The 14,776-nt window shown below is 43.3% G+C and overlaps 1 protein-coding gene across 3 annotated transcripts in view; it reads right to left on the bottom strand.

Annotated features, from left to right (window-relative positions):
* RBM18 (RNA binding motif protein 18) overlaps positions 1–14,776 on the bottom strand; it is a 90,653-nt gene that overhangs the window by 51,491 nt on the left and 24,386 nt on the right. For all 3 annotated transcript variants that reach the window (XR_003858423.1, XM_029614410.1, XM_029614411.1), the window contains exons 3-4: positions 12,048–12,174; positions 11,466–11,552 (exon numbers count right to left, since the gene is read on the bottom strand). Coding sequence is in view for 2 of the 3 variants with exons in the window: in XM_029614410.1 (XP_029470270.1) it covers positions 11,466–11,552; positions 12,048–12,174 (214 nt within the window). In the remaining variant the exon portion in view is untranslated. The remainder of the gene's footprint in view (positions 1–11,465; positions 11,553–12,047; positions 12,175–14,776) is intronic.

Below are 14,776 nucleotides of genomic sequence, written 5' to 3' on the forward strand. Positions count from 1 at the left end.
GCTCTTTAATCCTGTTCTTTTTGAGAGTCAGTGGTCTCCTGATCTATTCCTAATTGTTTCTGTTTTCTTAGAAATTGTTCATTTGGCATGCATTTAAACCTGTTTTCTGTAAAACTGCTAAACTAAAAATGGCAGTTACATTTGTTTTGGCTTCAGCTACTTAGCTTTGCTCTATCCAAAGTTTTGTATGACGTTATCAACAGGAATCAGCTCAACCTACCCACCAACCCCCCTATCCCAAATATATCTCAGATCTAGAGCAGTGGAAGCTACTAAGAGGAGATTTAAAAAACTTAAGACTCATTTCTCCGTTTTTTGTTTTTTTTACTGCCTGATATTTTGCTATCCCCACTAAAATGATGATTTCACATCACTTTAAACCCATTAAACTCATTTTTTATAAGGAAAATACAAAACCTTTTTCAGATAAAAATTGCTGAAGACTTGTACAAGCATATGTGTCTATCTGTACACATACATATACAGTATATGTATACATGTGTGTGTGTGTAAATTAATAGCAGCTCAAAACATTGACAATTAAAAGTGTGAACAAAGCCATTACAACAAAAATCTGATCCTTAGACATGTTTCACCATGAAACATCCTAGAGGAAAAAGTATGAGTGGATCATGACCTAGCTTCTCCTGTGGAGGTTCAGTTATTAACCATCACTTGGGGGTGGAACTACGACCAAGTGAGGAGTGAAAGATACTGAATTATCTATCACAAAGGCCCTGCATTCAGCTATTAGGCACAGGTGTTTGTCAGTGTAAGAGAAGAGGAAAATGCAACATTCATGGACACACAGTCTCACACTTCCACCTGGTGGCCTAGTGTTAGTACACTGGGCTATGAAATCAAACACTGTCAACACAGGACGCTGACTGATGAGGTTTTAATTTCCTGATGGAAATTTTAAAAGCTATACTCAAGAAAGGCACAGGTTTAGTCCACCAGAAATTTAACTTGGAAATATTCATTCCTGTGACTATTCAGTATGAAGCTAAAATATGTATTTTCCTTTGTGTATCAAAGAAGATTTATGTGGCGGTGAAGGTCAAATCAGTCACCCTGAATGGCAGCTTTCCCCCCCTTTCTGGATATTAGGAAAAAAAAGGTTGATTGACCCAATATACATAAAAATAATGTGTAAATCTTCCATTTGGTGAACTCCATTTTAAGTACTAATATTCAGCCCTGAATAGAACTCTTAAGGGATCATTTGTTTTGTATTCTTCAAACACATTGCCCTGCTGCTATCCTACAATCAGGGGAGAAGCCATGTTCAGAAGAGTGCCACATATAACCTCATGATATCGCAGTTAATATGGACCAATTGGAGTCAGTAGCTGTGGAATAAATCTGGTGCCTAGTGGTTAGAGCAGGAGTCTAAGAACCAAAGAAGCTAAGGTTCAAATCCAACTGACGCTCCCTGGGACTTTAGTAAGTTTTCACTTTCCGTGGTCTCAGGTATAAAGTTGGATTGTAAGTCCTTTCGAGAAAGGGAAATACCTGCTGTGCCTACATGTAACTTGCTGTGAGCTAAGTCTAAATACATCAAAAATATAGTTGCAGCTGTCAGGGAATTTGGGGACTAGTAGAAAATCTTGCATAATTTCAAAACTAAGGATTAGCAGAATGCTGTACTTTTCAAATAGTGCACAGGACATGGAAAGAACAGGATTTTTTTTTTTTAGGAGTAACATACACTTCTTCTGCAATACAGATATCTATATTCCAGATTAACCAAACAGTTCAAAAAATAGTCCAAGACAGGTGTGGCCCACGTTCAAATAGGTGAAGTGTACCCATAACTTTTCCTTCTTTAAATTCTGGTTTCCAGAGAAATAACTTACGACAAACATTTTATAGCAAATCTGGCTAAAAAGATTTCTTACATATAAACCACCAAATTATCACATTTTTATTTAACATCTTTTTCATTGAAATTGCAGCCTTTAATATAGTTCCAATGCACTCTTACTCAACAAAATATCCGTTTTTTTTAAATATTTACTCTGGTGATATACTGAATGAACACTATGCATATTCTCATTTTTTTTTCTAGAGTGAATTGGCTCTTTCGTACCATTGTTTTAAATCCTTTATTTCAAGCATTTCACTTATACATGGTCGCTGCAAGACGTATTATGTACTTTACACAGGATCAGATCGCATGTTCTCAAGCAAATTGCTTCTTTATGCCTGCTCTGATAAACTATCTTCTCCAGAGGGGGCAACACCTCTCAAATGTTTTCAACTGCATCTCCTTAACCAGACAAAATCTGGTTATCCACTGCTCAGTTACAAGTAACATCGCACAAAGAATCTTAGTTGCCATTTTGACAGTTCTCGTCAGAAGAATTTCTGATATGTTTGTCATGATTTGTATCTGGACTAATTGCACATATTTGCAAGTCAAGAGCACAGAGTTGTCGTCACGGACATGGAGTTCTGTATTTATTGCAAAATGGAGCAGATCCTTGAAAATCGTTTTAATATATTCCACACAACATACCACCCACCAAGCAGAATGACAATGGATTATGTGAAAGCTCACTAAAAAGATACATTTGAACAGATTCAGTCAGGTCAGCCAAGCTGTCCTTGGAAAATGTCTTACCCACCTCAATGTTTTCTCTACTTTGATACACTGTTTTGTAAATTTCAGGATTAACGTGCCCAGGGCCGACATTCCCCAACAGGCGAACTAGGGGGCAGCAAAGAGCGGCCATATGGGATCGCGAGTGGAGACCATCCCCACTCATGGCTGAGTGGAGTAGAGACTCGGTGGGCCGTGAGTACCCCCCCCATCCTCACGGCCGAGAAAAGCAGACATTTGGCGGGTCGCAAGCAGCACCCACCCTGCTCACACAGAGAGAAGCAAAGTCTTGGTGGGCCACGAGCGGCACCCTCCATTTGTGTGAGTGTGAGGGGGATTGTGAGTCTATGAGAGAGCAATAGTGTTAGTGAGAGAGAGGGAGGGAGAATTAAGGGTGCGGGTGTGAATGAGACAAGGAACCAAAGTGTGTGTAAGGTGTGGGGGAGGGGGGTGCCTGTCTGACTGAATAAGGTCAGGGCCGGGCCTAATACACTTGCACTGGCCCTGAGTGTGCCATATATTCAAGATGTTAATTTCGCAAATCCAACCCCAAAATTGCCTACAGAATATTTTTTATAGCATTTCTTCTCCGTATGTGTTTGCTTAGTCTGTATGTCTCTGAGCTAGAAATAAACAAAACTGTAAGCTGAGTAATCTAAGCTTTTCTTGCAGCTATTCAAAGGTTAAACATGCGCATATAGAACATGTTGCTAATCTTTTTGGTACCTCATTCGCCATGTATCAAAAGGCATTATGGAGAGTTCATTTGGGTAGTTCCAATTTGAGTCTATAAAAAGTTGCCAGCAGTGGCTCTGCCATGTTATCTCTGACACTTTTCATGGGTTGATGCCATTTTGGAAGTATGTAGAAGCATGTATCTACAGTTAATGATATCCAGTTCATTCAGTGCAAATTTCCCACCATGCTTTACTCAATATGGGTTTAGATCCACCTACAGTATTTTTCCTCAGCTAGCCAGTTAATATTTCATATCAGTTGTCCTGTCATATAGTAAGTTTTCAAGTGCAGGAAAGGTTAAATTATGCTTACCTGATAATTTTCTCTTTTCTTGAGTACCGCTTGAGCAGTCCATTACACCAGGGATGTCCCTTTTTCACTACTGATGGAGAGAGAGGACATACCTCTTTAATGACTTCGTTCTGGGGGCTGAAGGAGACAAGGTCCTGGTCCAATACCAATAGCTTACTGCCAAAGCACTGGGACTACTAGAAATCCCAATGCCACTTTCTTGAATTACATACCACTGAGTACTAAGGACCACTCTGAGTGAGACAAGTAAAAGCCAGAGACAGGCAGAAGGATGCAGCTAGACGTACCCTCTCATGCTGCCCTTGTCTTCCTGGGCAGGATCTGGCCTGCTCTAGCAGTATCGAAGGAAAGAAAATTATTAGGTATTTATATCCAGATGCACAGCTGCTGGGGTCCCTTTTAAGTCTATCCATACTTTCCCTCCTCCACAGCTGATTGAGACAGAGGACTTATCTCTTTAATGACCTTCCTCTGCGGTATAAAGGGGGTGTAGCCCTGGTCTAACACCAATAGTCTCTGTCTCCGACAATTGTGGACATGTGAAGAGGACATAGCTCCCAGAGTCAGGGTGTGGCCCCGGCCAGGTTGTTCCTTGTTGCTCCTGGGTCAACAACAACCTTTAGGGCTTGCTTTTTCCCAATGGTAGCATTTTCCCAGGGCCTGCCCTCGACAATTAAGGGTCTGTGGAGCCTCCAGAAGGTGGTTCCTGGATTCTCATGAACCTTGAGCCCATAAAAGACTGAAAAGGGGCTTGTAGGATCTATATCCCTCTTCCTGTGAAGTCATTAAAGAGGTATGTCCTCTCTCTCCATCAGTAGTGAAAGAGGGAAATCCTTAGTGTAATGGACTGGTCAAGCATCTAGTGCAATAGACTAGAGGCAGGAACAGATTTCCATTGGCAAATGGAGCTGAACTGCAAAGTCCTGAAACTCAAGGTTCCAATGAGACAGCAGAGAGAGCTGAAGAGGATGTGTATGTGCCCTCACCCGTGGTACCACTTCCAGGGTTGCCGCCATTAAGCCGAGCACCTGTATGTAGAACCACACAGTCGGGCGTATGGTATTCACCAACTGACACACTTGAGACATCAATTTCTGAACACAAACTTCCGTAGGAAAACTATCTTGCCCCATACTGAACTGGACCCCCAGATACTCCAATGGCTGGGATGGCTAAAGATTGCTCTTGGTCAGGTTCACCACCTAAGCTCCTGCAATAAGGAGACCACCTTTGTGTGTCACCTGGTGGCTCTCTTCCTGAGACTTGGCTCGATTCAGCCAGTCATCCAAATATGGGTGCACCAGATTCCCTTCTTTTCACAAGGTTGCCTCTATGACCACAACCTTGGAAAATGTTCTGGGATCGGTGGCTAGACCAAAGGGCAGCATCCGAAACTGATATTGGTGCCCCAATTGGATGGGAATAAAAAGGTAAGCCTCTGACAGTTCCAGAGCATAAGGATAGCATGCAAAAATAAATCACCTTCAAAAGACTATTGACTCTCTAGAGATCCAGAATGGGACAAAAGGAGCCCTCCTTCTTGGGCACAACAAAACAAATGGAATATTGCCCCATACCTTCTTGAGATGCGGGCACCAGAACCACAGCTCTCAGCCCGAGGAGCCTTTGAAGCGTGAACTCCACTGCCTGCTTCTTCTGCGGGGAGTGGCAAAGGGTCACACCACGAACACATCCCAAGGAATACTACAAAATTCAAGCGCATGTCCTTCTTATACCACCTCCAGGACCCACTGGTCTGATGTAATCTCGACCCACCTCTGATAAGAGAGAGAGATATCCTCTTTCTTGTTCCCGAAGGTGGGTCGGAAAACTTTCATTGGAAAGCTTGGAAAGGTTCGCCATCCGAGCCCACTCCTTTCTTGGGCTGTCAGGGACGAAAGGACTGAGATCTACCAAAAAGCAGAGTCCACTGAAAGATCGACCTCTATAGGGACAACACCGCCAGAATCCCCAGAAACGACCCCTCATAACAGAGGGATGCTGCAATTGCTTCTCATCTTCTGGCAACTGGGGAACTGGAGACGCGTCCCACTTACTGGCCAGCTTCTCCAACTCACTCCCAAACAAGAGTGACCCTTAAAAGGCATTTTCGTAAGATTAGCTTTGGAAGCTGCATCAGCTGACAAATTTTGCATCCATAGCTGACGCCGGGCTGCTACCACTGAAGGCACTCCTGGCAGAGGTACAGACCAAATCACAGCCCGCAACTGCCAAAAAGGTAGCAGTGGGTTCCATAACTGCTCTGGAATGCACCCCAAAATCAAAAACTTCCTGTGTGAGAAGCAGGAAAGAAAGGGTCACAAGAATGCGTAGTCATCACCACCACTTCAAAGGTCTGTTTAAGGATAGACAACCGCCTACCATGTACATCCTTCAAGGCCGCTCCTTCCTCCATGGGGATAGGCATCCACCTACAGACTGCACAGATCAGCACATCCACTTTGGGAACATGCAAATGCTCTCTCACAGACAGGGGTACAGACCTTCCAATGTCCGACCCCTTTGAAAATTGCCTCCGGAGCCGTCGATTCCTGCATGGCATCCATAACTGGGAAAAACCCCCAAAACAAAACAAGAGGTTTTACACAAGGAAACCAAAATGGGATTCTTCAATCCCGACATAGAATCTGCACCAGGAACATCCAGTCACTGCAAAGTCTGGGAAATCAGGGCAGACAGTTCAACTCTATGAAAGAACCGTAACATGGTCCAGGCCCAGAGGAATTTCCCATCCTCCAGGGAATCATGATCAGCTTCATCATCCTTGAAATCCGGGTTCTTATTGAGGAAAACTCGCAGTGAATTGAGGCACATTCCAGAGTTGAACCACCGGAGTGAAAGAGGGAGGGGCCACCACGGAGGGTCTGACCTGACTGGATTAGGGTAAAGCAGAGGACTGCCCTGAAGAAAGGATTTTAAACCCCGAGAAACTCCATCCCAGACAAAGCAGCCAGAACCAGACCAAACCCAGAAAGAACTGGAGCAGAGCCCACTGAACTGCCATCTCCTGCGGAGGAGCCAGTCAAGGGAGTACCAAGGTTTGGCGAACCTCCAGACAAAACAGTCACCTAACCTTCATCAGGATGGCAGGCCCCTGGCTTGGCAAAATCGGAGGAAGACAACTCTCCCTGAGCATTCAAACAATGCTGACACATTAGAAGCCACAACAGGCTGAGAAGTCCGGTACAGAGAGAAAGACGTTTAAGCTTTCTGTTCACCAGCGCCAACGCGGTGGTGAATGTGTGTCCAAATGGCTCGTGCTCAAAATGTTATGCGCATAAAAATTAGGGACCCTCCAAAAAAATAAGCACCACTCAATTCACACGCACACAGTGTGTGCAGGATCTTGCATGTATCAGCATCATTAAAAAGTTGTGTGCACAAGAGGCGTGCCCAAACTGTGCACAGTGCGTGCATTGACGTCCTGAAGAGAACAGAAACAAGCACAGAAGCTTGTGAAAAGCGCCACTGTGGCCTACCAAGCCTAACTGTGGGGCCTAGCCCATCGGAGGTTGCTCAACCTACCAGGTAAAAACATCTCCCATCCTTTTTTTTTTTTTTAAACAAAACAAAAAAAGAACTTCACATCTTACTGGAGCTCAGTGCTTACCAGATGAGCCCAGAGAGATGGTCTCCAGCTGTGGGAGGAGAGGGAATAAGCCATCACTGCCACACTCAGCCTCCTGCACCCGCTGCCTCTCAGCTGTACAAGCAGCTAAGTCCATGCCAGGAACCGGCTACCAGACCAAGGCACACCTCTGACGGACCACGTAAATTATCTCAGAAATACTCAATTGGGGGAGGGACCATTAGCCATCACCACAGGAAAGTGGGGCTTTCATCCACAATGTAAAATTCTCCTTCCAAAATTTAGGGAAATCCCCGTAGGGAGATGCACATCCACCATCTGCTGGAGACAGAGAATACTGGTAGGCTGGGGTCACTGCAGGAGTATACATACTGACACAGCAACTTGCTCTGTCTCCATCTGCTGGCAGGGGAACATAACCCACTGGTCCTGAGTCCATCTGTCTACATGCTAGGAAAAGCTGGGTTTTGTTTGTTTTAAAGATAGCAATGCAAGTTTTGCAAGAGAACTTGAACTCCCAGGAATACATCTATATTTATTTATTTATTTAACATTTTTCTATACTGATCTTCATGACAAGATTCATATCAAACCTGTATAGTCTTTTCAAATCTATACAGGTGCACCCTTCCCAAACTGCAGAAGCACCAGCTTGCGATATGTCAATACTTTGGTTTCTACTCAAGCATCAGAGGATTCAAATATGACAAAGTACAGGTACATCAGCCGTTAATTTGTGCACAGCAAAATAGGTGCCTGATTTGCAGCATGATAAAATTGATATACTTTTATCAGTCTTTCAAGATATTGTTCACAAAGCATAGGAGAAAATGTGCCATGCTTCTTGCTACTACAGGAAAACTCTCAAAGTATTCCACTTTCATTCCATCTCAGAAACAAAGAACTCTTCTGGCGAAAAAACCCTACTACTGCTAATATCTCAGCCTTCAAAACCAGCATGCACCAATACAGGATCGCCATCCTCCAGACAAAAGAGACTTTTACTCTCAAAAATCCACCACTTCATTTATGACCCAAAAGCCCTTTTCTCCCTGGTCTCATCCCTCACCAAACCACCCACAACCGTCATTCCAGATGAAAAAGCTGCAAACAAAGCCGAGGAACTTGCTATCTTCTTCAAGGAGAAAATATACAACCTCCTTAATCCTCTTCGGGATCATAAAAATCCTTCCTCCCAACATCTTCTCCCAGCTTCAACTCCATCACATGCCTCAAAAGTCTGGAAGCCTTCGAACTAGCATCCTCCCTAGAGATTGAAAACATACTGAAGAAACTTAAACCTGCTTCCCACCCTCTTGATTCAATTCCTGCTAATCTTCTCATAGCAAGCGCCAAAGCTATTGCTAAGCCAATCGCTCAAAATATCAATGCTTCCCTAATTCAGGGCTTTGTGCCAACCCCTCTCAAACTCGCCATCTTGAAACCTCTTCTAAAAAAGCCTAATCTCTCTCCAGATAATCTAGCTAACTTTCGGCCAATAGCAAATCTATCTTTTATTGCCAAAATCCTTGAAAGAACAGTAAATCATCAACTCTGCGAATTCTTAGACAACAACATTCTCGCCACAACGCAATTTGGATTCCGTAAATCCAGAAGCACTGAATCCCTTCTAATTTCTCTAACAGACAACATTCTCTTTAACCTTGAGAAAAAACAACCGTGCCTTCTTATCCTCCTCGATCTTTCAGCGGCATTTGACACTGTAAACCATAAGATCCTCCTGGACCGTCTAGCAGAGATTGGAATTAAAAACACCGCTTTCAATTGGTTTAAATCCTTTCTTCAAGACAGGTTTTATAAAGTTAAGATCAACAACAATGAGTCCCAACCTATCAATTCAAGTCTTGGCGTTCCTCAAGGATCCTCCTTATCTCCGACCTTATTCAACATTTACCTACTCCCTCTCTGTAATCTACAATCCAAGCTGAATCTAACCTACTACCTATATGCAGACGATGTCCAAATCCTCATTCCAATTACCAAATCTCTGCAAGAAACCCTTCATTTCTGGAATACATGCTTCATTTCCATATCCAATCTTCTTGCTGATCTCTGTCTAATTCTCAATGCCAACAAAACTGAATTCCTCCTCATCACCCAAGACAGCAACTACCAGCTCTCTAACACCCATCCAATGGCACCACCTTCTCTATCCCCCCGGGTCAGAAACCTTGGAGTCATCATGGATAACCAACTGAATTTTAAAAGCTTCATCAGTAACACCGTGAAAGAATGCTTCTTCAAACTCCAAGTTTTAAAAAGACTCAGACCCTTACTTCATCCCCATGATTTCAGATCAATTTTGCAAGCAATCATATTCTCTAAAATTGATTACTGCAATTCTCTCTTACTTGGTCTCCCAGCTATCTCCCTAAAACCTCTACAAATGCTACAAAATGCCTCTACTAGGATTCTAACCAAAGCTAAAAAAAGGGACCACATCACTCCAATTTTAAAGAATCTCCATTGGCTCCCTATAAAATATAGAATTATATATAAAACTCTCTCAATCATCCACAAATCTATCTACAAAACTCCACCCCTTGACCTCAGGATTCCATTGCAGCTTCACTCATCCTCCCGTCCGTTGAGATCTGCACAAAAAGGCTCTCTAAAAACCCCTCCAATCAAAATTTCTTCAAACAAAAGAGCCTTCTCCACAGCGGGCCCTAACCAATGGAACTCTCTCTCCCTTCAGACCTTAGGCTCGAACAATGCCCAATAACATTCAAAAACAGACTCAAGACCTGGCTCTTCACCCAAGCCTACGCCTGAGTTGGACTTTATTTACTCTCCCTCCTGGACAATCTCTTTTATGTTCTCCCACTGTTTAACAGTCATAGAAACATTTACAATCTCCTCCTAACAACAACCGACCACTTGTTATATGTTTGATCCTAATCTCTAGATTCTTAAATTTCTGCTATTTAAAATTTTTGTATTTCATAATGTGTTAGTTAATTTAATTTACCCAAGTTCCTCCTTTCCTTGTTTCGCTGTAAGACTCTCATGTTAAGTCATTTCAATGTTATATGCAAACCGAAGTGATTAGTAACATTGTTACTAGAACCCCGGTATATAAAAAAATGTTAAATAAATAAATAAAGTTTGTTTCAAGGAAAAAATAAAAATGAATTTCTAAATGCCTCAAACTTATCATGAAAAGTAAATCACATTTGAACCCTAAATATTTGTAAAAACAAATGAAAATGTCGTAGAAGCTGTCATATGCGGTGTGATGATTGTAGAGAATGAAATGTGTTCTGTTTTACTTGGGTCAAACAAGTAGTAAACATGCCACTAATCCCGAGGTTATCATCATCTTAGGGTAATGAGGCCATCTATACTGATTGTAGATACATTCAAACTATACAAGATTATTATATTTAGACACTTGAGAACAAAAACCATGGCAAGTCTTAAATCCTACTAGCATAAATGACAACAGAGTTTACTGATGGTCTTTAAAACTAAACTTGTCTTCCCTGTGTCAAGACCACCTTCTGCTGTCCCTCAGGGTAATGGGCTCAATTTCTTAAGGTCATAGTATTTGATGAGTCTGTAGTGTTAATGTTCCATGTTACATGACAATAAGGACTATGGTTGGTAACAGTGGAGGAATGTTGTACATCTCAGTATTCTCCACTTTGCACACTATTTTCTCTCTCTCAGAAGCCAGATAGTTCAGCATTTTTAATATAAATTTCTGCACTAAAAAAAATTAGCATTTCCAGTGCTTGCTTTCCTTGCACCTGGCTTTCATGCATATCTCTTCTGGTTCCAAGCACTGTTACATAATCACCAGTCACGTTCTACGGGAATTCAGGGCTCCAGAACACTGAAACGGCCACCCTTCTGTTGTCATTTTATTGCTCTTTCAATGTTAAATTTTTGAAAAACAAGGCAATCCAAAAATAACTGAAATCTCTTAAAATAGAGGCTACCGGTTTTTTTTTTTATATGCTTTATAGTTGATGGTATTTACCCTTGAAAAAGAAGTTTGCATACGTTCATAATACAAAGAAGCAAAATTGTTGAGGTAAAGACTTGAGGAACCATTCTTACCTTGTTCATGTGTTGCTGAAGTTGCAATGGAAACATTAACAGGAAGAAAGTCAATACCTTGAATACATTTACAAGAGGTGGGTTCTACCATCCAAATCTCTTAACTGTATTTACCTTAACTTGTGCATGTGCCCATCGAACCACCAGCTTCTTAGACAGTGCCAGCTTACCATTTAAACACTGTATTGCTTTTTCTGCTTCCTGCAACAGATAAAATACAATAAGTCAATGAGCTCCTGCAATCCCTCTAGTCAAATTATTCACCTATTAAAGACACTCACTTCTCAAAAGAGAAAAATTCTGCACAGTTCACCGAGAAGCAGCTGATGCAGCTTTTACCTTTCAACTCCTATGGGGTTGCATTGCTTTAATTTAGATCATGGAGGGTTACTGGTATTGAAGAGAATAACTCTCAATAATGATTCCTACTGGCAGCACTAGGTATACCTCCAAGCAAACTGCACTTTGTAGTTTTACCACATGTGTAATGCAACTCCTGGAAAATGGAAACATTCAAAGATGGGCAAATCCTCCTTGACCTGCTACTGATGCTATTATGGCTATGCCTCACTCATTTTAGAATTGGCCAATAGCAGATTTCTGACCAGCGAAGGGTAAAAATGTTTAAAATCTGGTGACCGGGGTGGATGCGAGAATGAGGGGAAAACAAATATTTTTTTAACACAAAACTCCTACCTGCTTTGTTTCAAAATTGACAAAACAGTATCCCCGAGGCTGGCCCTCTAAACGGCCAGATTTGTGGAACAGAAAGTCAAATTGCTTCACGTTTCCAAATTTTTGAAGGAGTTTTAGAAGATGGTACCTAAAAAAATGAACATAAGATTACATTCCTATTAACCTTGCAGAGTTCTCAGCTGTCCATGAGATCGATGCAATAAGATGTGCTTAACACAGCTCAGTTTAATCCTCAGTTGTACACATACATTGTTTGTGTGCCAACTCAACTGCTGATGTAGCAAGGAGTTTTGTGTACATAAAATGTGTGAATACTTTGCATTTAAAGTGAGTGTCCTTGTATGGAAATTCCATGCTAATGATGGCATTAGCTATTACCCCTTCCCCACACCAAAGCAGAGAGAAGTGCTGATTTATCTGGTGTTTCTGGCCAGAGTGAGCCCCTAGGGAGCCTCCTTTCACCTGGCCCCTAAAACAGGCTAATGCTGCTGGCCTGCACTTTGAGAGTGTTTAGGGCTAACCCTTTCTCCAGGCCATCCTGTAGGAACTGCAAGATTTTCCTTGCTTTCAGTTTCTGAGGAGACTTTTCTTCCCTTGCACCACACTACAAAAACCTTCCAGATCCTAACATACGCCCGGAAAGTAGTGTGTCTCCTAGATCTTAACAAGGTGCCTACTACTGTCCTTGAAGAGCCTTTTTTCTCTAATCTGTCCCTCTCAAGAGCCAGGCTGTAAGATAACGATCTGACTTTCCTCACTTGACCGGGCCCTGCCTGAGCAGGCTCTCGGCTTTCCCTAGTTTTAGAGGTGCATCCCTGCTCAGCCTCACTAGGTCTGAATACCACGACCTTCTGGGTCAGTCTGGGGCCGCCAGAACGATCCAGCCCCCGTGATCTGCTGCTTTCCTCAGTACTCTTGTTAAGGGCCTTGGCGGAAATACATAAAGCAGCTGATCCTCTGGCCATGGTTGGACTAGGGCATCTACTCCTTTTGAATCCTGTTCCTGGTGCCTGCTGAAAATCTTTTCTGCCTTGGCATTCCTTCCTGTTGCCATTCCCATTCTTGAAAAACGCTGCCTCCATTTATTCCCATTCTCCTTGGTCTAGCGCATGCCTGCTGAGATAGCAAGGAATAGGAACACACAGGCAAAACTATGTAACTGGCTGCTAACCCTGCCAGGTTCTTTTCTGCCCAGCTCATTAGCTGTTCTGCGTCTTCCTCTAACTGCCAACTTTGCGTCCCTCCTTGTCTGTTTATATAAGACACTGCTGTGTCGGAAAGGACTCTTACCGGCTTCACTCTGACCCTGGGGCTTAGGTATTTGAGTGGCAGCCTTATTGCTCTCAGCTCCAACAGGTTTGTTGAGTCTTCCCTCTCCTTGAATAACCATCTGCCGTGCACCACCTATTCCTCGCAATGCGCCCCCCAGCCTAACCTGCTGGCGTCTGTTGCTAACATCACCAGGTCCGGCGGAACTAGATTGACCCTTACTAATAAGTTGCTGTCTATTAGCCACCAACGTAGGCTGGCTCTAGCCTTGGAGGAGAGCTTGAGCCTTTCACCATATCTTCACGTGCTGGGGTTCCATCTTGAGAGCAACACTCTCTTAAGAGGGTGCATATGAGCCTTTGCCTATGGGACCATCTCAATGGTCGCTGCCATAAACCCCCAACATTTGCAGATAATCCCTTGCTGCCAGTTTCCTGGCCACTGTAAGCTTCCTCACCTGGTTACTCAGTTTGTCTGCCCTTTTCTGCATCAAAAACACCTTGGCCTGCCCAGTGTCAAACTGGGCCTCCAGGTAAATTAACCTTTGGGAAGATTGTAAACTGCTTATGGCCTCGATTACTACACTACGACAAGCGCCCTCACTCTCCTAGTGAAGCTGCTGCTCTCCTCCTCTGACCTGGCTCTGAGTAGCCAATCATCCAGATATGGGTTCACTGCTATGCCTTCCTTCCTTAGTGCTGCTGTCACTACTACCATCACCTTTGTAAAGGTTCTTGGTGCTGTGGCCAGCCCAAATGGCAGTGCTTTGAACTGATAATGGTTCCCCAGAACTGCAAACCTCAGGTATCTGCATTGCAATTCTCTGATAGGGATATGTAAATATGCTTATTAGGGGCAATTTCTGACTGCGCTGGGCCATGCTGCCCCAATGACAGATCTCAATGTGTCCATTCTGCACCATCTCACCCAGAGGGCTCTGTTCACCCTTTTCAAGTCTAACACCGGGTGGAATGCCCCCTCTTTTTTTGGGTACTACAAAATATAGGGAGTAACAACCTGCCCCCCTCTCGCTTCTAATGCCACCAGTTTGTCTAGGATTGTTCCGATTGTCTCGCTTTTCTCCTGCGATCTGCAGGGGGACTCCAAAAAGAGTTCTGGCACTGTGGTAGCCAACTCCAGGGAGTAATCCCAGCAGATAACTTCCAGGACCCACCTGTCCCATTACTTGAAAAACAATGTTTGGCAACCGCCAACTGGAGGAGATTTGGGGTGGGGGGCCCCCCCCCCTGACCATCATTTAGCCCCTGTAAACCCCCTGGGAATTCTTTTACCCAGCCCTGTGCTGCTTGAAAGTGCTGTCTCAGCTGGGGTCTAAAACCCTGACTACCCGGGACTCTCACTTGCCTAAACCCTCTAAATTCTTTGAGTTTTTGTTTAAAAGGGCCTTAAGGGACCTTTGGGCCTGACCTCCGGCAGTCTCTGTGGCTTTGAAACTACGA

Source organism: Rhinatrema bivittatum, chromosome 8 (genome assembly GCF_901001135.1).
Source record: "Rhinatrema bivittatum chromosome 8, aRhiBiv1.1, whole genome shotgun sequence".
Taxonomy (NCBI): domain Eukaryota; kingdom Metazoa; phylum Chordata; class Amphibia; order Gymnophiona; family Rhinatrematidae; genus Rhinatrema; species Rhinatrema bivittatum.